A 25,916-nucleotide genomic window follows, 5' to 3' on the forward strand; every position below is an offset into this window, starting at 1 on the left:
CACATTCACACCTACGGTCAATTTAGAGTCACCAGTTAACCTAACCTGCATGTCTTTGGACTGTGGGGGAAACCGGAGCACCCGGAGGAAACCCATGCGAACACGGGGAGAACATGCAAACTCCACACAGAAAGGCCCTCGACGGCCACGGGGCTCGAACCCGGACCTTCTTACTGTGAGGCGACAGCGCTAACCACTACACCACCGTGCCGCCCTCCATCATTTTTAAAACAGTATATCTACAAACTGGAATGTTAGACATAGGAGAGAAAATCTCCCCTGTGCCTGTGAGTCTCAGTGTAGCATGAAGTACAGTTAATCCATCAGAACAATTTGGAGAGTGTATGTTTGAAAGAGACAGAGAAAGAGAGAGAGATGTCTTACAGAGTTGGCAGCTGCACCAACGCTGCCTTCCACATAGGTTTCAGTTTTGGGCTCCACTGCCAGCTCAGCTTCTAGAATCTTCTCCACTGGCATGTCATCACTGGCACAGCCTGCCAGCTCCAATTCAGCTTCACTCTTTTCTTTCGCCCGCTGCCGCTCCTCCTGGACAGCTGGAGGCGCACGCGTGCACACACACACACACACACACACACACAAACAAAGGGAATTATTTATATGCAGTATATGTGCATCAGGGGAATACATGTACATAAAAATATATGCACAAAGAAAGTACAGTGTGTCAAGAATTATTGGCATCCTTCATGAAAATGAGAACACTCATGTATATATAAAATGAATAGGGACATTGTATAGTTTAATATAAACATGTTTTTCCCCCATGTACATATTTTATGTAGTGCAAATTTCCCCTAAATTCCATTTTCAATATTATCATCTTCCCTACAATTAATATGTCATGATGGCTGTCCTGGTGAGAATAACAGCACTTCCTGTAACGTTTAGCAAGGTTAGAAATACTTGGAGGGATTTTAATCCACACCTCCATGCAAAACGACTCCATTAGATTTTTCTTCGAGTACATGGGAAACGTGACGGTTAAATGCAGCAACAGAATTCTTGGGAATGAAAGCAAATAACGACAAAAGTTTTTCAAGGACAGTTTGCTTGCATTTTTTAAAAACATTCCTTAGGGGTGTCAATAACTGTCACATATTTTTGAGAGTAAATATTTAAATGTAAAAAAGTGGTTCTAATAAGAATTGTTTTGTTGTTTGGACAAATTAGAATTCTTACATGCAATGATTATTTTTGCTCAATGAAGGGTGCCTGTCAGTAAATCTGCTGAGAACACACGAACTACAAACATGGACACTCAGAACTACAATCCCCAAGAACCACAGCACCCTCTGTCACCAGAGTATTAATTACAGCTGCCACGCATCTCCCTAATTAGCTCTCCCCCTACTTAAGCCACTCTCTCGCACCACTCCAATGTGAAGTATCCTTCTGTTTAATCTAGTCCATACTAAGCCTTGCATTGTCTCCCAATTTTCTGACCTTTGCTTGCCTTGTTTCATTTACGACCTTTGTCTAGCCTATTCTATGTTGTTTGCCGATCACCTGACCCTTGCTTGTTTCCTGACCTCACCTCCAGTCCCTCGTTTTGGTTTTGTTTACACTCTCCTTCCCTGCTCTCTTCTGCACATACATCTGTAAGTGCCTGCACTCTGACAGTGCCGATAATTCTTGGCTGTTTGTGATGAATTTATAATAACATGAGCAGTCACACATAGACACACACAAATGCATACAGACAAACACACCCACATACACATACAGCTGCTTTCACTTTGCTCCCTGGCTACAGATTTCCACAGCAATGACCGTCTGTTTTTAATAGAATGGAGGACATTATTCACACACATCAGAGAGCTAAATCCAGTGCAGCCATAATTGCACAAATCCAGGAAGTCAAACCTTTTCTGCCTGGTCTCTGAGACTATACATATGACTACATGTTAGTTGGCTACAGTCCAATAAAAATATAATTCAGTAAATTGCACAGGCCTCCATTTTACCAGTACCTGCTGTGTAATGGCTAATAAGACTGTCTGTCCTACTTTCTGTATGCTGATGAGTTTGACAGTCATGCCTTGTAAGGAAAAGTGCCAACAAATGGAGTGTGTTTACGTGTCCACTGGTTTTGGACAAGGTGAAAAACAAGTCTCTCTTGTATTTGGGAATATTTTTACTTTTTCCCCCACTTGTCTATAAAAGTATTTTATAACTTTTTTTCCACTGTTCTCCCATCCACACTGAGAAACACCAAGGTTCAAAACAGACACCAAACCAAATCAATCATACATGACACTGTGCCTACATGCTTCTTACATTCCCAGATTGCTGGCATCCAGGGGAATTACAGAGGCCATATAAACATCCACCCAGTGCTGGCTAAAATGATTCTAAGGAAAAGTGACACCAGATGCAGGAATCTACCAACAACATGTCTGACTCTGAAGCACTACCACAAGATTCTCTCACAAACACAGACACTCCGAGGAAGGCAGGTGAACCTCGGATTAGACACAAGGGCTTTGTTCAGGCAGGCAGCTCAAATCAGATATTGTGGCATACCGTAATAGAACAGAAAGGATTTCCTTCAGACAAAAAGCACATGAAACATGACTTTTTGCAATCAAGACATGTATCTATTGTGCGAGTTGGTTTGATCAGTTACATTGTATTTCAAAGATCATAGTGCTACTTGATATCAACAATTTGTCAGACCTTGCCTCTTGACAAACACAAAAGATCATCTCTTTACTCACAGATAGGTTTTACAGTTTGAGATTTTCATGGCATGAAAATCTGCTCTAAAAATGTAACTGACAATTTAAAAAACACAATCTGTTGGTACAAAGTGAAGGAAAAAAATTGATCTGAAATCCAGCCATCATCCTGTACAGGGTTGCAGGGAAGCTGGAGCCTATCTCAGCTGACTATGGGCGAGAGGCAGGGTACACCCTGGACAAGTCGCCAGGTCATCGCAGGGCTAACATATAGAGACAAACAACCATTCCCACCTACGGTCAATTTAGAGCCACCAATTAGCCTAACCTGTATGTCTTTGGACTATGGGGGAAACCAGAGGACCCAGAGGAAACCCACACAGACATGGGGAGAACATGCAAACTCCACACAGAAAGGCCCTCGTCGGCCACTGGGCTGGAACCTAGGACCTTTCTGCTGTGAGGCAACAGTGCTAACCACTACACCACCATCCCACCCTGATCTGAAATCCTTGTATGAAAATCTCTTTGCACATGCTTGTGTGTATATATAAAGTGTTATTTTTAAAAAGACACGTTTGAGAAAGATGTAAAAGAAATTGCTTCCGTTATCTCTGTATGTATTTATGTACATTTATCATGTCATTATAAGCTGAAAGAGAGAGGCTGTGAGAAATGCAGACTGCTGAGCCATGGGCATGAGTGGCAGCAGCAATGGAATGTGTTCACTTGTATAAGTTTTGAAGTTGAACATCTACATGTAAATATTCACTGGCATACACACTCACTTCCTAATATACTGCTTTACTCACATACGCTCTCACACCTCCTCGATCCCTCCATCATTCTCTCACGGTAATGTTACTTTAATAGCCAATGTAGATGTGCCAACAATTTCAACTAGAATTCCAACAAACTAATTTGCTTTGGTCATCCTCTCAAGCGATATTTAGGAAATAAAATCAAAATTGTCCTGTTTTAAGTGATACACAAAGTGATGCACAAAAAATATGGATGACATAAGTAAAGATCACCTTCTCTCTTCATGCCCATGGCCAGACACTTCTGGTAGCGGCAGTACTGGCAGCGGTTGCGCTGGCGCTTGTCGATTGGACAGTCCTTGTTGTCTCGGCAGGTGTAAGTCAGGTCTTTCCTCACTGTGCGCTTGAAGAAGCCTTTACAGCCTTCACAACTGTAAACGCCATAATGTTTACCTGAAAGAGTAGCTCATCTATTACTACTGCTGCCTGCAGAAAAAAGGAATGTTAATATTTGTGTTAATGTCTCACCTGAAGATCGATCACCACAGATGGCACAGATGTGCTTGGTGAGAGACAACGAGGTGCCGGTTGGCTGAGCTGGAACCTTCATGACTCCATTCAGGCCCAGAGGAGGTTTAATGTCTTCCGGGCTGCTGACTGAAGTCATGGAGGAGCTGAGCTGAAAAAAAAAAAACACGTGCGTGCACACACATGGGGAGGCTGAGAATCAGGCAGGAGCCCACTGGATCAAAATTCATACAAGCAGTGAAGCACAACAATGGAAAAATACACAGATAATCATTACAATCAAACCTTAATTTCTTGATTTTTTTTCTCATTTCAAGTTTTAATTTTTATGATCAGTAACTATAAATTTACTTTCTCAATAGAATAAGAATATTGCATTCGAAAAAAAAATTGTTATATTTGGTTTCTTGCAATCATATAAAAAGGAATTACTAGATAAATTTGACCATATTCGAGATTTCCACTTGCTAAGAAGTAATTTTTTGTAGTGTGGGATCTATTTGCTATTTTTTTTCTGAAAACATACTCTTAAATTAGTCTATCAACACACAGGCTGCATTCTTCCATCTATCTAAGGTAGTCCATGTTCCATCTTTTATGAATTGACTTTACTCTGAAATGAGAGAATGGAAATCGGAGCAATCAGGACCTGCTGGAACCTGAAACTCCATCTGAAACTTCTCTCTCTTGTCTCCATTCTCCTCACTCACAGACACACAAAAGATAAATAAAAGCTACAGGATTCTCAGGAGCAGTGTTTAATTTCCATAAATTAAACTATTCTCTCACATAAAGTAATTGCTGAAACAAGCTGCAGTTTCCACATTTCATTTATCTCTAACAGTGACAGTGTGTCCTCCTGTATGATGGTCATCACACACCTACAAGAAATACGCAAACAGGACATGCCTCTTCCCTTGCCTTTTCATTCAGATTGTTTTAATCTGAGCACTAATACAAATAACCCATGTCTAATTTTCATTTCTTGCTTATTTGCTTTTTTTTAATAAGCTAATAATTTAAAGAATTGCCAGTGCAATTGTAGTTTGGTGCATGTACACTCAACTATGAACACACATACATGCTCACTCCACACTCTGCCTCACTCATGCAACCCATCAATCACTCACTCACTCATACACTCTTTCATAGTTATCTCCAGGCAGACTCATAAGCTGACTGAAAACTCACCTGAAGTAAGAAAACCATTGCGTACACGCTTATAAACACCTGTGAGGCAACACCAATTGAATTTTCTCATCAATCAAATCAGATAGATATCCAATCATACCTGTGAGGCAAAACCAATTACCGTATTTTCCGGACTATACATCGCTCCGGAGTTTAAGTCGCATCAGCCAAAAAATGCATTATGTAGACGAAAAAAAACTTATACCTGTATACGTCGCACCGGACTACAAATCGCACTTTTTTGAAGGGTTATTCTATCCATAGAATCTGTGATTCTATCTGATAAGCGGCGCGTGGTTACTGCACGACTACATTGTTTATTTAGTAAACGAATAGCTGAGCAGTGAGCGCCCTTTGCACTGTAAGTAGCCTAGTCTGATTATTTTAAATATCTACTACTATCTTTAATACTATCACTATCATTATTACTAATAGCCTATATTATTATTATAACTAATATTAGTAGCCTATTACTGATGCATTAATCAGTTTGCTTTTAGAATATTTTTACCGGTAGGGCTTATTATCGCCCCATGGCTCTTTCATCTGTGTTATTAAAGCTGTAGTCATCATCGAGGAGTGTCATTCTTCATTTTTGTCGAATTTTATTTCATCAAATCAGAGGTCAAGTAGGCTATAGGTATATCATCTCCAAAGACAGGTACGGTAGTAAAAACAACCGTCTAGTGAAAAAAACAACAACAACAACAACCGCTCAGAGAAAAAAACAGGCAGAAAGTGCGCCTGCCAGTTAACGTCAGACCATTAACACCATAACATCAGACACGAAGAATAAAGTTCATCTTGGAAGGAGAGTTATTTTTAAAAATGCAAAACAAAATCATTTATAATAGCCCAGAGAAAAACTGGCTGAATATGTACCATAACATCAAGTTATTCAATAGCCTATAGGCCTAAATCAGGGCTTAATTTGAGCCGGAACATGACGGAACAAGATCCGTAACCTCCGTTGTCGGATCCGGCAGCTATTTTCATTTCATTCGGTGTTCCGGCAGCTATTTAAATGGATCAGATCACCTCTGTGACCATCACAAAGGGGAAAAAAATCAAACAATAAATTAAATAAGTAAATAAAAATTTGTTTAGTGTTCGGTTTTGATTTTGATATCTGTTGTTGATTTCTCTCCTATGACATCCACAAAATCTGCGAAAGGGGAAGGGGGAGGGGGACATGGGGTGTATACTTCCGCTCAATAGAACACCGGGTTTTTTGTAGCCGTTAGCTTGCGCTGTGGAAAAAATGGCAAAAAAACAAGAAAGCTTACTAAAATTTTTAAAATGAATTCTCCAACTTGTTTTGTAAACCCTTTATTTCTTAACTATTACTTGAATTGATTGCACTTATGTTTGCTGGCACTGCTTTTAATGAGCAGGAGAAAAACAGGGAGGGCTCGGAAAATGACCACAGGTCGGAATCAAACCCGGGTTCCCGGATTTATGGTATGGCGCCTTACCCACCTGAGCCGCGAAGTCCCGCTGGCACTGCTTTTAAATAAAAATGAGTCATTTAACTCATGTCTTGTGTGATCTGATCTCCAATGGTGAAATAAACCGGTTGTGATATGAGTACAGTCTGTTATTTTAGAAGATAAATTTAATATATAATTTAATATATAGCCTAAAAAATAATATTTTATAACATAATATCACGACATATTACTGTCTGTAACTGTTCATCACTAAAGCGTTTTCTAAGATCATAATGTCTGATATTATATATATTTTTTTTACACACACAATAAGCGTGTGTGTGTAAAGTTATAGTAAACCACCCCCCGCCTTTTTTTTTTTTTTTGAGTCGCCGGACCCACCCACGTCCTGTGTTCCGGGACCTCCCACTTCACAAATTAAGCACTGCCTAAAATCATTACATAACTTATTTAAATAACTATAGGCCTATCATTAATAATAAAACACAGGTCAATCAAGTTTATCAAGCTGACGATTTCACTCCAAATCAGCAAATCCATTGAATTCCTCATCCTCGGTGTCGCTTCTGAACAACTCTGCCAACTCCAGCGGCAGACGAAGCGCCGTTTCCTCTTCTTCTGCGTGGCTGTCGTCAGACTTGGCATCAGCTCCAGTTATTCCACGGTGAAAAAAAAAAAAAAACATATACGTCGCACCGGAGTATAAGTCGCATGGCCAGCTGAACCATGAAAAAAAGTGCGACATATAGTCCGAAAAATACGGTACATGTTCCATCCATTAACTGTAACCGCTTATCCTGTGCAGGGTCGTGGGCAAGCTGGAGCCTATCCCAGGTGACTATGGGCGAGAGGTGGGGTACACCCTGGACAAGTCGCCAGGTCATCACAGGCAATTGAATGTTCTAACCCATCAAATTAGACAGATATCCTGTTTAATGAATTAATATTTTAATTATCAGAATAATTGTCTGCTAGGAATGCAGGTGGCAGAGAGTTTATTAAAGGAAAGATTAGCAGACAAATCCAAACTGTAGATCAAAGGCAGTGTCAAAAAACAAGCAATGGTCAGGTGAGGCACAAACAGGATATCACAGATGAAGACAGATATCGTAAACCAAAATACAAAACTAGATCCATAACCAGATAAACAGCATGAGTGCTAAGGCTTGGTAAAGTCAGTCAAGGGAAAACTGGTCTGAGTTTCCCAAAAGCATCGCAACAAAAAGATCATTGTTAAATGGTAGCGTGAGCAACACAATCAATGCTCTCTCTCCTAGTTAAGCTGCTCTTAGCATTAAGAGGCTTTTGGGAAACCCACTGTAACAGTTCTAACGAAGGGTGGAGCACAGAGGACGGCAGGACAGAGATCAGGTTCGTAAACAAGGCTTTTATTGCCACACTTTTCAGTCTAACATCAGTGACAAACACAAACACACACACACAACCGGCGTCTGGTTCGGGGATGAGCCCTCTGCTCTCGCTCTCCCTCCTTAAGTACGGTGCGGTCACTGGGAAGACACACACAAACGCAGGTTAATTGACATCAGGTGTAGTGATTCTGCCACTTACCTTCCCTGACTCCGCCCTCCTGTCACAGACCGGCGCTTGACCACGCCCCCACTGCCACATACCCCCACCGCCCGACTCAGGCCGGGCAGCTGTCCAGCCTGCAGCCGACTCCCCCCCCCCCCTTGATGGGAGAGGAAGTTTGCCACGACCATCTGCGCCCCCGGCCTGTGGATCACCTTGAAATTAAAGGGTTGGAGTGCCAGATACCAACAGGTGATCCGCGCGTTGGCATCCTTCATGCGGTGGAGCCACTGGAGGGGCATGTGGTCCGAACAGAGGGTGAAAGGGCACCCCAGCAGGTAGTAACGGAGGACGAGGACTGCTCACTTGATTGCCAGACACTCTTTTTCTATTGTGCTGTAGCGCCCCTCACGCACCGACAGCTTCCTACTGATGTATAGGACTGGGCGGTCCTCCCCCTCCACCTCCTGGGACAAAACAGCCCCCAGCCCTCTGTCCGATGCATCCGTCTGTAATATAAAGGGGAGAGAAAAGTCAGGGGAGTGTAAAAGTGGCCCCCCACACAGTGCGGCCTTTACCTCAGAAAAAGCCCGCTGGCATTGCTCCGTCCACTGGACCGGATCTGGTGCGCCCTTTTTAGTGAGATCAGTCAGCGGGCTGGTGACATCCGAATAATTAGGTATAAACCTCCGATAATAGCCAGCCAGCCCCAGGAACTGTCTCACCCCCTTTTTGGTCTTGGGCCTCGGGCAGGCCGCAATTGCCGCGGTCTTGTTAATTTGGGGACGCACCTGCCCGTTGCCCAAGTGGAAGCCCAGATACCGTACTTCTACCCGCCCAATCGCACACTTCTTCGGGTTGGCTGTGAGACGCGCTCGCCTCAGCGACCTAATGACAGCCCTCAGATGTTCGAGATGCCTCGGCCAGTCATTACTATAGATGAAAATGTCATCGAGGTAGGCGGTCGCATAGGTGGCGTGGGGGCGGAGGACCCTGTCCATCAGCCGCTGAAACGTAGCGGGCGCCCCAAACAGCCCGAACGGAAGTGTGACGAATTGGCGTAAACCGAATGGTGTGGAAAAGGCCGTTTTTTCTCGGGATAGTGGAGTCAAGGGGATCTGCCAATATCCCTTCGTTAAATCCAGCGTCAAATAAAAACGAGCAGTGCCTAGTCAATCGAGCAACTCATCAATACGAGGCATTGGGTACGCGTCGAATTTAGACACCGCATTGACTTTTCTATAGTCCACACAGAACCGAACCGACCCGTCGGCCTTGGGTACCAAGACCACCGTGCTGCTTCAGTCACTGTGGGACTCCTCGACGATGCCCATTTCGAGCATGGCCTCGAGTTCTTCCCAAACCACTTTTTTCTTGTGTTCGGGTAGCCTGTAAGGGCGGCTACACACTAACACACCCGGGGGCGTCTCAATGTGGTGCTCTATGAGGTTGATGCGGCCAGGCAGGGGCGAGAACACATCCGAAAACTCGGTCTGCAACTGGGCGACCTCCGCGAGTTGGGTCGGGGAGAGGTGGTCTCCACAGGGGACCGGAGAGGTATGTGATGCCAACGTTCCCTTTTCAACCTCCGGCCTCAGCTCCGCCTTCTCCAGAACCACCGACACCAACGCCACGGGGACCTCCTCATTCCAGAGTTTGAGTAGGTTGAGGTGGTAAACCTGTAGTGCCCCACCCCTGTCCGTTTGCCTCACCTCACAGTCGACGTCCCCGACTCGCCGTGTGACCTCAAAGGGTCCTTGCCACTTGGCGACTAATTTAGAGCTCGATGTGGGCAACAGTACGAGTACTTTATCTCCCGGTGCGAACTCTCTAAGGCGCGTACCCTTGTCGTACAGGCGGGTTTGTCATTCTTGGGCCTGCTGCAAATTCTCCTGGGTTAGGTGCGTGAGTGTGTGGAGTTTTGCGCGCAGGTCAATAACGTATTGAATTTCATTTTTACTTGGTGAAGGTCCCTCCTCCCAATTTTCCCGCAGGACATCTAAAATGCCGCGCGGCTTATGCCCATGTAATAATTCAAATGGGGAGAACCCCGTGGAGGCTTGGGGGACCTCTCGCACTGCAAATAACAAGGGTTCGAGCCATTTATCCCAGTTACGTGCGTCCTCACTTACGAATTTTTTAATTATGTTCTTGAGGGTGCGATTAAACCGTTCAACTAAACTGTCCATTTGTGGGTGATACACGCTGGTGTGGATCGGCTTAATACCCAACAACCCATACAGTTCGTTCAGTGTTCGTGACATAAACGAGGTGCCTTGATCAGTCAGAATCTCTTTCGGGATTCCAACTCGGGAGATGACGCGGAAGAGTGCCTCCGCAATACTGCGTGCTGAGATATTGCAAAGAGGCATGACTTCCGGGTATCGCATTGCATAGTCCACCAGAACTAATATAAAGCGGTACCCTCGTGTTGACCGATCTAATGGCCCGACGAGATCCATCCCAATTCTTTCGAACGGGGTCTCGATTAACGGTAGAGGGCGCAAAGGCGCTTTTGGAATGGCCGCTGGATTTACTAACTGGCATTCGCGGCACGCCATACACCACCTACGGATATCGCTGCGAATCCCCGGCCAATAGAATCGGGCCATTATTCGGGCTAGTGTCTTATCCTGCCCTAAGTGTCCAGCCATGGGATTAAAGTGAGCCGCCTGGAATACCAATTCCCGGCGGCTCTTCTGAATTAAAAGCTGCGTGACTCGCTCTTTAGTTTGAGTGTCCTGTGTCACTCGGTATAATCTATCCTTCATAATCGCGAAGTAGGGGAAGCGATTACTCTCGCTTGGTCAAACGAATGCCGCAGAGTCTCGTCTCGCAACTGCTCTAATGGGAAATCCGCGAGGGATTCCCCAACAGAGAGAGGAGGGGCCGGCGGCTCCTCACTCTGATGCGGAGATGACGTAGACGGCTCTGCGGCAGCTGCTCCCGCCAAAGCGACACTGGGACCTCCCCTTGTTAAATGGCAGGACACACTCTTCACTAAGTGTGTCATTAAATCCCAAAATCCTGGCCAATCAGTCCCCAAAATTATAGAGTGGGTAAGGCGAGGATTAACCGCCGCCTTCACTATAAATTTTTCCCCTCGGAAAAAAATGTGGACCGACACCAAAGGGTAGCTGTGAACGTCCCCGTGCACACACAACACTTTCACCCCCTGTGCTCCCCCCAATGCCTCGTTTTGCACCAGGCTTTGGTGAACTGAGGTCTGATTACAACCAGAATCCACCAACGCCTGATATGTATCCCCTTGAATACTCACCGGTATGCGATACGCTCCGGCCCGATCGAGGGCGGCTCCTGGCGCGTCGGGGATCCGAACCACCGCGCCCACCTCCATTACCGTGCACTGTTGTTGGAGGTGGCCCGGCTCCCTGCAGCGCCAGCAAACCGGCCCGGGCTTCCTCTCCGCACCTGTGTTCTGGGGCTCACTCACCTGAGGGGGGGAGAGGCAGACACAGAAGGGAGAAACGGGAGGGCACCGCGGGTGCGGCTGGATTCCCCCGCCTCCGTGGTGGGGGAATGGGGCGAGGACGAGATACAGGAGGAGAGGGGGATAGAGAGAGAGAGAGAGAGAGAGAGAGAAGAGGAGAGGAGAGAAGAGGCTGTCTGCTATCCTGCCGCCGGGACAGCCGCCAAATGGTCCTCCGCCAGCTCGATTGCCTGATCCAGCGACGTCGGGCGGTGGCACTGGACCCACTCCACGGATCCTGCTGGCAAGCGAGCGACGAATTGCTCCAGCACCACCTGGTCGATGATCCCCCTCGGCGTCGCGGTTGTCGGCCCTCAACCACCGCCAGCAGGCGTCCCGGAGTTGCTGGCCAAACACGAACGGCCGGCCGACTTCCTCCAAGCGCAAAGCGCGGAAGCGCTGACGCTGCTGCTCAGGGGTGCGCCCCACACGCTGGAGGATGGCCCGGCAGAGGTCCGCGTAGGCCAGCCGGCGGTTGGCAGGGAGCTGTAGCGCGGCCAGCTGCGCCTCTCCCGTTAGCAGGGGGAGGAGGCGCGCCGCGCGCTGCTCCATCGGCCACCCCGAGGTCTCCACGACTTGCTCAAAGAGCGTGATAAATGCCTCGGGGTCGTCCTGCGGGCCCATCTTGGTTAGGGTGAGGGGGGACGGGCCCGCGGTGGGAGTGCTGGTGGACCCCGCCGACGCGAGGAGGTGCCGGAACATCTCACGATCTTCTTGCTGGGCTAGCACCAGGGCCTTGAAGCGCTGTTCCTGTTCCTTTCGGAGGGTGACTAGCGCCTGGTGCTGGCTTTGCTGGGCCGTGGCGAGGGCGTGGACCAGTTCGGCGAACGGGGAGGACTCCATGGGGCTGATCGGCTGCTGCGCTCCACGTCTCGGGTTTCGGCACCACTGTAACAGTTCTAACGAAGGGTGCAGCACAGAGGACAGCAGGACAGAGATCAGGTTCGTAAACAAGGCTTTTATTGCCACACTTTTCAGTCTAACATCAGTGACTAACACAGACACACACACACAACCGGCGTCTGGTTCGGGGATGAGCCCTCTGCTCTCGCTCTCCCTCCTTAAATAGGGCGCGGTCACTGGGAAGACACACACAAATGCAGGTTAATTGACATCAGGTGTAGTGATTCTGCCACTTGCCTGCGGTTACCAGTGTATATAAGTGTCAGAGTCCTTATATACACTGTAGTAATGAGGCTGTGATTCAAAACAGGTGTGAGTATTGATTAGTACTCTGGAGACTGAGAGTGGTGTGGTGGTTGTTGTCTGTGGCGGCCATATTTGAAGGCCACTCCAAACTCTGAGCAGGTGCAGATGTGACATTGTCACGGTAACTTGGGAATCTGATTAGTTCCACAGTTGGAATTATTGCACATACTGTTCAAAAATGCTCACGAGAACCCCAAAAACCTAGAACTGTGAGTAAACTCACTATAGAATACCACTATAGAATACCACCAGCTTGCAACAAAATTTGTGAACTTAAAAAAACTATACCCCTGCAATACCATGATTCAAATTCCTATTAGTCATTCATCTCAATAATATATGGGGTCTAAATCCATTTGGAACAATTTCATGGAGTGGAACACCAGCCACATCACCAGATAATGACATATGTAAAAAAAATAAGTATCTTTAAGACGTTGGTTTGGGATTATTCTTCATCATGCACATCTTCAGGTGGTATACTGCAACTGTGTAAAGTTTCTTCAAAATCCATTTAACCGTTTAGTAGGAGTTGTGCTTACGAGCCTGTCATCATATATTGCCATATGTAAGGGAATAAATTGAATTATCTCCCCTTTGAAACACTGGACCAGGATTATTTTCCTTCATGCACATCTTCAGGTGGTATAGTGCAACTGTGTAAAGTTTCATCAAAATCCATCAAACCGTTTAGGAGGAGTTGGGCTTACAAGACACACGGACAGACAGACAAATGGACAGGGTATAAAAAAAATATTTTAACATAAAATAAGGGAGTGAAATATTTTGAAGCAGAATTATGACAGACATGAATGCAATTAAATTTTTGTGAATACAATTTTTTTTTCTGATTTCTGTGCAGTAAGAAGATTTATACCACTGTCCAATTGAATTTTAAAATCTGACTGGTCAGAAGGTGTGCATTACTGTGGCAGCGGGGGCGTGGTCAAGCGCCGGTCTGTGACAGGAGGGTGGAGTCAGGGAAGGTAAGTGGCAGAATCACTACACCTGATGTCAATTAACCTGTGTTTGTGTGTGTGTCTTCCCAGTGACCGCGCCCTATATAAGGAGGGAGAGCTGGGAGAGTGGAAATTAGATACACTGAAAAGTGGAAAATAAAAGTTTTGCTGAACCTGATCTCTGTCCTGCCGTCCTCTGTGCTCCACCCTTCCTTAGGAGTGTTACAGTGGTGCTGAAACCTGGGACTGGAGCACCAGTCCCATGGAGTCTTCCCCGTTCGCCGACCTGGTCCACGCCCTCGCCACGGCCCAGCAAAGCCAGCACCAGGTGCTAGTCACGCTCCGTAAGGAGCAGGAGCAGCGCTTCAAGGCCCTGGTGTTGGCCCAGCAAGAGGACCGACGGGCGTTCCAGCACCTCCTCGTGTCGGCGGGGACAACCGACGCTTCCACCGTGGGCCCGTCCCCCCTCACCCTGACAAAGATGGGCCCACAGGATGACCCCGAGGCTTTCATCACGCTCTTTGAGCAAGTCACGGAGACCTCGGGGTGGCCAATGGATCAGCGCGCGGTGTGCCTGCTCCCCCTGCTGACAGGAGAGGCGCAGCTGGCCGCGCTACAGCTCCCCACCGACCGCCGGCTGGCCTACGCGGACCTTCGCCGGGCCATCCTCCAGCATGTGGGGCGCACCCCCGAACAACAGCGCCAGCGCCAGCGCTTCCGCTCTCTGCGCTTGGAGGAAGTCGGCCGGCCGTTCGCGTTTGGCCAGCAACTCCGGGACGCCTGCTGGCGGTGGCTGAGGGCCAACAACCGCGACGCCGAGGAGATCGTCGATCAGGTGGTGCTGGAGCAGTTCGTCGTGCGCTTGCCCACAGGAACCGCGGAGTGGGTCCAGTGCCACCGCCCGGCATCGCTGGATCAGGCCATAGAGCTGGCGGAGGACCATTTGGCGGCTGTTCCGGCGGCAGGACAGCAGACAGCCTCTTCTCTTCTCTTCTCTCTCTCTCTCCCCCTCCTCCTGTGTCCCGTCCTCACCCCATTCCCCCACCGCGGAGGCAGGGGCCGGCACCACCCCAGCCGGCCCGCCGCACCCGCGGTGCCCTCCCGTTTCTCCCTTCTGTGTCTGTCTCGCTCCCCCCTCAGGTGAGTGAGCCCCCGAACACCGGTGCAGAGAGGAAGCCCGGACCGGTTTGCTGGCACTGCGGGGAACTGGGCCACCTCCAACAGCATTGCACGGCAATGGAGGTGGGCGCGATGGTTCAGATCCCCGACGCGCCAGAAGCCGCCCTCGATTGGGCTGGAGCGTATTGCATACCGGTGAGTATCCAAGGGGATACATATCAGGCGTTGGTGGATTCTGGTTGTAATCAGACCTCAATTCACCAAAGCCTAGTGCAGAACGAGGCATTGGGGGGAGCACAGGGGGTGAAGGTGTTGTGTGTGCACGGGGACGTTCACAGCTACCCTTTGGTGTCGGTCCACATTTTTTCCGAGGGGAAAAATTCATAATGAAGGCGGCGGTTAATCCTCGCCTTACCCACTCTTTAATTTTGGGGACTGATTGGCCGGGATTTCGGGATTTAATGACACACTTAGTGAAGAGTGGGTCCTGCCGTTTAACAGGGGGAGGTCCCGGTGTCGCTGTGGCAGGAGCAGCTGTCACAGAGCCGTCTACGTCATCTCCGCGTCAGAGTGAGGAGCCGCCGGCCCCTCCTCTCTCTGTTGGGGAATCCCTCGCAGATTTCCCATTAGAGCAGTCGCGAGATGAGACTCTGCGGCATGCGTTTGACCAAGTGAGAGTAATCGATGGTCAAACGCTCCAGCCAAACGCCACCCCATCCTTCCCCTACTTCGCGATTATGAAGGACAGGTTATACCGAGTGACGCAGGACATTCAAACTAAAGAGCGAGTCACGCAACTTTTAATTCCAAAGAGTCGCTGGGAATTAGTATTCCAGGCGGCTCACTTTAATCCCATGGCTGGACACTTAGGGCAGGATAAGACACTAGCCCGAATAATGGCCCGATTCTATTGGCCGGGGATTCGCGGCGATGTCCGTAGGTGGTGTACGGCGTGCTGCGAATGCCAGTTAGTAAATCCAGTGGCCATTCCAAAAGCGCCTTTGCGCCCTCTACCATTAATCAAGACCCCGTTTGAAAGGATTGGGATGGATCTCGTCGGCCCATTAGATCGGTCAGCACAAGGGTACCGCTTTATATTAGTTCTGGTGGACTATGCAACGCGATACCTGGAAGCAGTGCCTCTGCGCAATATCTCAGCACGCAGTATTGCGGAGGCGCTCTTCCGCGTCATCTCCCGAGTTGGAATCCCGAAAGAGATTCTGACTGATCAAGGCACCATATTTATGTCATGGACACTACGCGAACTGTATGGGTTATTGGGGATTAAGCCGATCCGCACCAGCGTGTATCACCCACAAACGGACGGTTTGGTGGAATGGTTCAATCGGACCCTCAAGAATATCATTAAAAAATTCGTAAGTGAGGACGCACGTAATTGGGATAAGTGGCTCGAGCCCTTGTTGTTTTCAGTGCGAGAGGTCCCCCAAGCCTCCACGGGGTTCTCCCCGTTCGAATTATTATATGGGCGTAAGCCGCGCGGCATTCTAGACGTGCTGTGGGAAAATTGGGAGGAGGGACCTTCACAAAGTAAGAACGAAATTCAATACGTTATCTGCGCGCAAAACTCCACATGCTCACCCACCTAACCCAGGAGAATTTGCGGCAGGCCCAAGAACGGCAAGCCTGCCTGTACAACAAGGGTACACGCCTTAGGGAGTTCACACCGGGAGATAAGGTACTCGTACTGTTGCCCACATCGAGCTCCAAATTGATCGGCAAGTGGCAAGGACCCTTTGAGGTCACACGGCGAGTCGGGGACGTCGACTACGAGGTGAGGCGAACGGACAGGGGTGGGGCACTACAGATTTACCACCTCAATCTGCTTAAACTCTGGAATGAGCAGGTCCCCGTGGCGTTGGTGTCGGTCGTTCTGGAGAAGGCGGAGCTGGGGCCGGAGGTTCAAAAAGGGGCACTGGCATCACGTACCTCTCCAGTCTCCTGTGGAGACCACCTCTCCCTGACCCAACTCACGGAAGTCGCCCAGTTGGAGACCGAGTTTTCGGATGTGTTCTCGCCCCTGCCCGGTCGCACTAACCTCATAGAGCACCACATAGAGATGCCCCCGGGGGTGGTAGTGCGTAGCCGCCCTTACAGGCTAGCCGAACACAAAAAAAAAGGTGGTTCGGGAAGAACTTGAGACCATGCTCGAAATGGGCATCGTCGAGGAGTCCCACGACGATGGGCACTGGAGCAGCCCGGTGGTCTTGGTACCCAAGGCCGACGGGTCGGTCCGGTTCTGTGTGGGCTATAGAAAAGTCAACGCGGTGTCTAAATTCGATGCATACCCAATGCCTCGTATTGATGAGTTGCTCGATCGACTCGGCACTGCTTGCTTTTATTCGACACTGGATTTGACGAAGGGATATTGGCAGATCCCCTTGACTCCACTATCCCGAGAAAAAACGGCCTTTTCCACACCGTTTGGTTTACACCAATTCGTCACACTTCCGTTTGGGTTGTTTGGGGCACCCGCTACGTTTCAGCAGCTGATGGACAGGGTCCTCCGCCCCCACACCACCTATGCGGTTGCCTATCTCGACGACATCATCGTCTATAGTAATGACTGGCCGAGGCACCTCGAACATCTAAGGGCCGTCCTTAGGTTGCTGAGGCGAGCGCGTCTCACAGCCAACCCGAAGAAGTGTGCGATTGGGCGGGTAGAAGTACGGTATCTGGGCTTCCACTTGGGCAACGGGCAGGTGCGTCCCCAAATTAACAAGCCCGCAGCAATTGCGGCCTGCCCGAGGCCCAAGACCAAAAAGGGGGTGAGACAGTTCCTGGGGCTGGCTGGCTATTATCGGAGGTTTATACCTAATTATTCGGACGTCACCAGCCCGCTGACTGATCTCACTAAAAAGGGCGCACCAGATCTGGTCCAGTGGACGGAGCAATGCCAGCGGGCTTTTTCTAAGGTAAAGGCTGCACTGTGTGGGGGGCCACTTTTACACTCCCCTGACTTTTCTCTCCCCTTTATGTTGCAGACCGATGCGTCGGACAGAGGGCTGGGGGCGGTTTTGTCCCAGGAGGTGGAGGAAGAGGACCACCCCATCCTGTACATCAGCAGGAAGCTGTCGGTGCATGAGGGGCGCTACAGCACCATAGAGAAAGAGTGTTTGGCCATCAAGTGGGCGGTCCTCGCCCTCCGGTACTACCTGCTGGGGTGCCCTTTCACCCTCTGTTCGGACCACGCTCCCCTCCAGTGGCTCCACCACATGAAGGATGCCAACGTGTGGATCACTCGTTGCTATCTGGCACTCCAACCCTTTAATTTCAAGGTGGTCCACAGGCCAGGGGTGCAGATGGTCGTGGCGAACTTCCTCTCCCGTCGGGGGGAGTTGGCTGCAGGCCGGACGGCTGCCCGGCCTGAGTCGGGCGGTGGGGGTATGTGGCAGCGGGGGCGTGGTCAAGCGCCGGTCTGTGACAGGAGGGCGGAGTCAGGGAAGGTAAGTGGCAGAATCACTACACCTGATGTCAATTAACCTGTGTTTGTGTGTGTGTCCTCCCAGTGACCGCGCCCTATATAAGGAGGGAGAGCAGAGAGCAGAGGGTCTCTCCCCAACCAGAAGCCTTGTGTGTGTGCGCGTGTGTGCGTGGCTGGGAGAGTGGAAATTAGATACACTGAAAAGTGGAAAATAAAAGAGTTTTGCTGAACCTGATCTCTGTCCTGCCGTCCTCTGTGCTCCACCCTTCCTTAGGAGTGTTACAGTTACTTTTGTATAGCTGCAACACTTCGACTGTAGTTCTGCTGAGCTATGTTATGTTCTAACATAAACAACAGGTTTATTTTAAAGGGCTCATTCTAATATGTTATTGTTTCTATAGTAACAGCTAATACACAGGGACTTGTACAGCAGGCACTCAACATAATCTAAGAGTAATTATAAATAAATTAAAAAATGTGTTGCAAAGCAAAATATATAACTGTTGATGTGGTGAAGTTTTTTATTTTAATTTGTTTATTTATTTAACATCTGTGAAAGGAGTATTGGGTGAATGTGCTTTGTAAACAGTCCCAGAGCGAGAGAGAGAGAGAGAGAGAGAGATTGATTCTGGTGAGAGAATGACTGTTTTTTGTTGCTAAAACATAAAATGTCATACAGACGTTCCACAACAATTAACACTGTAATCACTGTCAGAGCACTTTGGTATAATCTGAATAACACACTCCAGATCATGTGGTTATACAAAAATAATCCACTCTACTTCCCATCATATCACACCACCCCGGCATGGATTATTTTCGTATCTTTGAAACAGTCTCTCATATGTTATGTCTTAATTAGAAAAGTGTTTTGCTCAGATTATTCTCATTTAAACCACTGAACACAAAAGCAACATTCGGTTAACACACTGTACTAATGCTTCCTACGTGTTTATGATCTGCCTCAAAAAGCTTATTACAACATGGATACTAAACAGTGTAAGAATTTTGTTTGGACTAAATGTAAACAGTGATTTTTCAATAAAATGACATTCAGGGAGCATGCAAACATTTCATTCACAATCTGTAATCAGAATGAACTCAATCACTCACTCATTGACACACTTGTTCATTGACACACTCATTCACAATCTCATCTACATCCTGCTATTCGTTCACTCTGTGATCCAGACTCAGTGGTCAAGGAAATACCACTGAAGAGCTCATATTATTTTAAGACAACCATGAATTCTTTCCCCTCAGATACCAGAAGAGTAAACACACAAACACTGCCACAGTCCCTCTGATGTGAGTTTAGCAGGTTACAAGGGAACTCATACAGAGAGAAACAATAAAACTTTCCTCAACTATCCGAGTGAAAATACAACTAGACCTACAGTGCTGCAGTCTGTGAGGTATGAGGGGCTGGATAGATATGTATTTGCAGTTGGGTCCATAAGCATTTGGACATTTCTGTAATTTTGCTACCACAGTGGATCTGAAAGGAAGCAATCAAAATGTGATTGAAGTGGAGACGTTCAGCTTTAATTCAAGAGATTTAACAAGAATATTGCATTAACCATTTAGGAATTACAGCCATTTTTACATAGTCCTGCCATTTTCACAGGCACAACAAAAAATGGACAAAGTATCAATTATAAATATAAAGATTACCTTTAATACTTGCAAATCTTTTGTTGTCAATGACCGCCTTAAGTCCTTAAGATGCATGTACATCACCAAATGCGGAGTTTCCTCCCTTGAAATGCTTTGCCAGGCCCTTACTACAGCAGCCTTCAGTTGCTACTTGTTTGTGGGTCTTTCTGCCTTCAATTTCGCCTTTAGTAAGTGAAAAGCAGCTCAATTTGCTCATTTGGGTTGAATTCAGGTGACTGATTTGGCCATTTAAGAACACTCCATTACTTTGCCTTAAGAAGCTCTTGGGTTGCTTCTGTGGTATGTTTTGGGTTATTATCCATCTGTACTGTGAAGCATTGTAGTATCAGTTTTGCAGCATTTAACTGAATCTGAGCAGAAAGTATAGCTCTATATACTTCAAAATTCATCCTGCTACTTCTATCAGCAGTCACATCATCAATAAACACCAGTGACCCAGTTCCACTGGCAGCCATATATACACATGCTGTAATACTGCCTCCACCATGTTTGACAGATGATGTGGTATGCTTTGGATTGTGAGTCCTTCCTTTCTTTCTCCATAATCTTCTCTTCCCATTATTTTGGTACAAGTTAATCCTGGTTTCATCTGTCCAAAGAATCTTGTTCCAAAACGGAGTAGGCATTTTTAGATGTTTTCTACCTGTATTATTTGGCCTTTATGTTCTTGCATCTTGAAGTAAACCTTCTGTATTTACATTCATGAAGGTGTTTGTTGATTGTAGACTTTAACAACGATAGGCCTACTTTCTTGACTTGACTAGATATTGTGAAGGGGTTTTTCTTCACCAAGGAAAGAATCCTATGATTCAGTGAATTCCTTCCTTTTAAGGATGTAGTGAAGTGTTGATTTAGTCACTCCTAAAGTTTCTGCTATCTCTCTATTAGGTCTGTTTTGTTTTGGGTTTTTTTTTTCAGCCTGATGATGGCCTCCTTCACTTGCACTGACACCTCTTTTGACTGCATATTGAGAGTTCATGTGAACAGCTACCAAATACAAATTCAACACTTGGAATCAACTTCAGACCTTTTATCTCCTTAATTTGTCATGAAATAATGAGGAAACAGATCACACCTGGCCATGAAACTGTATTTCATCAATTGTCCAATTACTTTTGAGCCTGTGAAAATGGAGGGCCAACATAAAAAATGGCTGGAATTACTAAACAGTTAATGCAATATATAGCAGTAGGGGTTTGGTCGAGCATCGGCTGTGAATGGTGAGGAGAGAGGTTGAATCAGCAGGTAACATGATGAGTTATACCAGTGTCTAATTACTGGCTGTCTAATAATGTGTGTCTCTGTGTATGGCTGCCCACTGCTCTGGGTGTGTGTGCGCGCGTGTTCACTGCTTCAGATGGGTTAAATGCAGAGGATGAATCTCACTGTGCTTGAAGTGTGCATGTGACAAATAAAGGTTTCTTCTTTCTTCTTCTTCTTATCTTGCAGATGGCCAGTAACAAGCTGTGTTCTCCAAGGTGTGTTTGTGTGTGCATGCACGTTAGTCACTGAAAAGTGAGCATTAAAATAAAGCACACCCTGAATTGTCATGCCTGTTCCTAGTCTCTCATTGTCCCACCTCAGGGAATTGTTACAGTGGTGCCAAAACCCAGGAGTTGATGAACACACACTGTCATGGAGTCCAAACCAGTCAGGGAGCTCCTCCAGGCACTCACCATCAACCTCCAATGCCAGCACCAAGAATGTCACGCACTGTCCGTCAAGCAAGGCAGCTCTTCCAGGCCCTGTGCAAGGCCTGGACAAAGGACTGGCAGGTGGTGCAGAGTTTGGTCTAGTGAGTGGGTATGCCAGTGGTCGCTCCTGCGGCCAGCATTCGTGTTCAGCTGGGCAAGTTGGGGCTGCAGGACGACCCAGAAGCCTTCCTTGAGCTGTTTGAGTGCGTCACAGAGGCGAGCTTGTGGTCAACCTCACAGTGGGCAGCTCGCCTATTGCTGCTCCTGTCGGGGGAAGCACAGCTCGTGGCTCGGCAGCTTCTGACTACCAGCATGCTGGAGTACCCAGACCTGAAGTGGGCTATACTGCAATGGGTCAGCCACGGCCAGCATTTCTGTGCGCTGGTCTATGGTGAAGTCAGCCGCCTGTTTGCATTCGCGCAATACCTCCGGGGATGCCTGCCATCGGTGGCTGCTGGCAGCTGAGTGCAACATGGAGGACTTCATCGATTGTGTAACACTGGAGCAGTTCATCACTCAACTGCTGAATGAAACCTCAACATGGATCCAGTGTCACTGCACGGCATCACTGGAGGAAGCGGTCCAGTTGGCAGAGGACCACCTGATGGTGTTTCCAGAAGCAGGTGCTCCTGCAGCTTCTCTTCCTCTCTCTCTCTCGCTTTCTCCCACTCCTTGCTGTTCACAGCCAATGCTCAACTGCACCCTCGCTGCCACACACAATATTTTTGTTAAACCCTCTGAATTAAAGCTGAAAGTGTACACTTCAATCACATCTTGAATGGTTTGTTTCAAATCTACTGTATTGGTGGACAGCAGCATAATGATGAAAATTGTGTCATTATCTAAATACTTATGGACCTGATTTTTCTCTTTCTCTCTCTCTCTTTATATAGATATAGTGATGGCGCTTTCAGTTACCAGAGGACTAGCCCCCCATGGTAAACCTAGCTGTATAATAGGCGAGAGACCGAGGACTATAGAAGCAGGGATTGGCGCCGCCCAATGAGCCTTAAGGGCCTGGTTAGTACTGGGACAGGAGATTGCCTGGGAAGACCAGGTCCAGGCATGGGAAGGACTTTAACTTTTGAGTGACGGTGCTTTACCACTCCCATGGTGCTGAACAAACAACAATGCTTCAGCACCACTATTTTGGACAGCTGAAAACAGCATGGCTATGGGGCAGAGCCAGCTGATCAGACTGATCTGGAGCTGTATAATCAATGCCTCAATTCACCCTCCTCGGGCAGCCAGGGGAGTATAAAGAAGTGCCGCCACATTCAGAGGTTAGTGAAGCTCACTCAGTGCATGTTCAGTCATTTTCGCTCTCCCTCATCCCCTAGGGCGCCTTGCCGATGCCAAGGACAATGCCGAAGACTGCTGGATCTGGCCACCTTCACTGCCTCTGGACAATCGCTGAAAGACCCAGACACAGCCAACCTGCTGTTTTATGCAGTTATCTAATCAGCCAATTCCTTGACAGCAGCACAATTGGTAAAATCATGCAGATACAATTAAAGAGCTTCAGTTAATGTTCACTTCAAACATCAGAATGGGAAAAATTGAGATCTTTGTGACTTTCACTGTGGCATGGGTGTTGGTGCCAGATGGACTGGTTTGAGTATTTCAGAAACTGCTGATGTCCTGGGGTTTTCACACACAACAGCCTCTTGAGTTTATACAGAATGGTGCAAAAAAAAAAGCATTTGAGTGAATGACAGTTCTGTGGGTAGAAATGCCTTGTTGATAAGAGAGGTCAGAGAAAAATGACCAGATTGGTTCAAGCTGCCAGGAAGGATATAATAACTCAGTCAATCTTTACAACCATGGTGAGCAGAAAAGCATTTCAGCTTGCAACAGCAGAAGACCACATTGAGTTCCATTCCTGCAGCCAAGAATAGGAATCTTAAATCAAGATCAAGGTCTTATTAAAGTGGCCGGTGAGCGTAATAAACATGTATATTATATGGAAAAGAGTGTGTGGCAGTGGGGGCGTGGTCAAGTGTTGGGTGTGAACGGCGAGGAGACAGGTTGAACCTGTGATGAGGTGCACCTGTGTCTAATTACTGGCTGTCTATTAACCTGTGTCTCTGTGTGTCTTTCAGCAGCCAGGAACGAGAGTGTGTGTGTGTGTTCATGTGTCATTATAAGTCACTGAAAAATGTCAAATTAAAAAAAAAAAAAAATTAAAAAGCACACCTGTTCTGAAGCCTCCTTCCAGTTCCTCTATTCCCCCAAAGTCAGAGAACTGTTACAGAGTGTTTTACTGGGAAATATGCCACTTGTATTTTTCATACAAACTACATCCAGGACATGAAGATCTAAAACCGTGACATAAACATCAGCTGTTACACGGTTGCACAAAGATATGAAGTTTATCTTTGAGTGGTGCATGTATATATATCATGAGTGAGCGAATGAGTGAAAATATTTTCACCATGAGAAGATAAAATTCATATCTTCACGCTGCTGTGTACTGTTCTTTGTATTATATGGACACATCTACAAAAAAAAAGTTAATCAAAAGAATTTTAATTTTGAACCACTTCGCCATTTTGACAATGTGCATCCAGTCAGTGGGAAAAGACGTGGAGTGGCATAATGTGAGCGAAATTTCATGAAATATGTCACTCAGATCCATAATGTATTTCATATGAAAAATGTGAGTTTTTCAACACAAGAAGATAAACTTCATATCTTCAACCCAACATGTGTTCTTTTTATTACACAGACACATTCACAAACAAAAAGTATCAAATTTATCAAAATTCATCAATTTCGTCATAAGTGAAATTTTATATATATGTGGCACTTCGTATGGGTGGGTGGAGCACAGAAAAACGGCAGGCCAGAACTGAGTTCACAAAACTTTTATTGTTGCTTTTCAGCTTTCTTTCACACTTTTCCAGTCACCCACGCACGCACACACACACACACACACACACACACACACACACACACACACACAAGTCGTCTGGTTGGGGAGAGAGCTCCCTTCCTCTACTCTCTCTCTCCTTATGTAGGGCGTGGTTACTGGGGAAGGCACACAAACGCACGTTAATAGACATCAGGTGCAGTGATTCTGCCACTTACCTTCCCTGACTCCGCCCTCCGGTCACAGACCGACGCTTGACCACGCCCCCGCTGCCACAACGGTATATATACACACACACACACACACACACAGAGGTGCTTGAAAGTTTGGGAACCCTTTAGAATTTTCTATATTTCTGCATAAATATGACCTAAAACATCATCAGATTTTCACACAAGTCCTAAAAGTAGATAAAGAGAACCCAGTTAAACAAATGAGACAAAAATATATTTGGTCATTTATTTATTGAAGAAAATGATCCAATATTACATATCTGTGAGTGGCAAAAGTATGTGAACCTTTGCTTTCAGTATCTGGTGTGACCCCCTTGTGCAGCAATAACTGCAACTAAACGTTTCTGGTAACTGTTGATCAGTCCTGCACACTGGCTTAGAGGAATTTTAGCCCATTCCTCTGTACACAACAGCTTCAGCTCTGGGATGTTGGTGGGTTTCCTCACATGAACTGCTCGCTTCAGGTCCTTCCACAACATTTTGATTGGATTAAGGTCAGGACTTTGACTTGGCCATTCCAAAACACTTTATTCTTCTTTAAACATTCTTTGGTAGAACGACTTGTGTGCTTAGGGTTGTTGTCTTGCTGCATGACCCACCTTCTCTTCAGATTCAATTCATGAACAGATGTCCTGACATTTTCCTTTAGAATTCGCTGGTATAATTCAGAATTCATTGTTCCATCAATGATGGCAAGCCATCCTGGCCCAGATGCAGCAAAACAGGCCCAAACCATGACACTACCACCACCATGTTTCACAGATGGGATAAGGTTCTTATGCTGGAATGCAGTGTTTTCCTTTCTACAAACATAACACTTCTCATTTAAACCAAAAAGTTCTATTTTGGTCTCATCCATCCACAAAACATTTTTCCAATAGCCTTCTGGCTTGTCCACGTGATCTTTAGCAAACTGCAGACAAGCAGCAATGTTCTTTTTGGAGAGCAGTGGTTTTCTCCTTGCAACCCTGCCATGCACACCATTGTTGTTCAGTGTTCTCCTGATGGTGAACTCATGAGCATTAACATTAGCCAATGTGAAAGAGGCCTTCAGTTGCTTA

General features: G+C 46.9%; 1 protein-coding gene across 14 annotated transcripts in view; it reads right to left on the minus strand.

Moving 5' to 3' along the window:
• The window catches only part of rxrab (retinoid x receptor, alpha b), a 232,281-nt gene that overhangs the window by 75,999 nt on the left and 130,366 nt on the right, over window positions 1-25,916 (minus strand). For all 14 annotated transcript variants that reach the window (XR_009651406.1, XR_009651403.1, XR_009651409.1 and 11 more), the window contains 3 exons: window positions 3,989-4,139; window positions 3,734-3,913; window positions 385-554 (listed from right to left, as the gene is read on the minus strand). Coding sequence is in view for 5 of the 14 variants with exons in the window: in XM_060906922.1 (XP_060762905.1) it covers window positions 385-554; window positions 3,734-3,913; window positions 3,989-4,139 (501 nt within the window). In the remaining 9 variants the exon portion in view is untranslated. The remainder of the gene's footprint in view (window positions 1-384; window positions 555-3,733; window positions 3,914-3,988; window positions 4,140-25,916) is intronic.

Source organism: Neoarius graeffei, chromosome 24, assembly GCF_027579695.1.
Source record: "Neoarius graeffei isolate fNeoGra1 chromosome 24, fNeoGra1.pri, whole genome shotgun sequence".
NCBI lineage: Eukaryota > Metazoa > Chordata > Actinopteri > Siluriformes > Ariidae > Neoarius > Neoarius graeffei.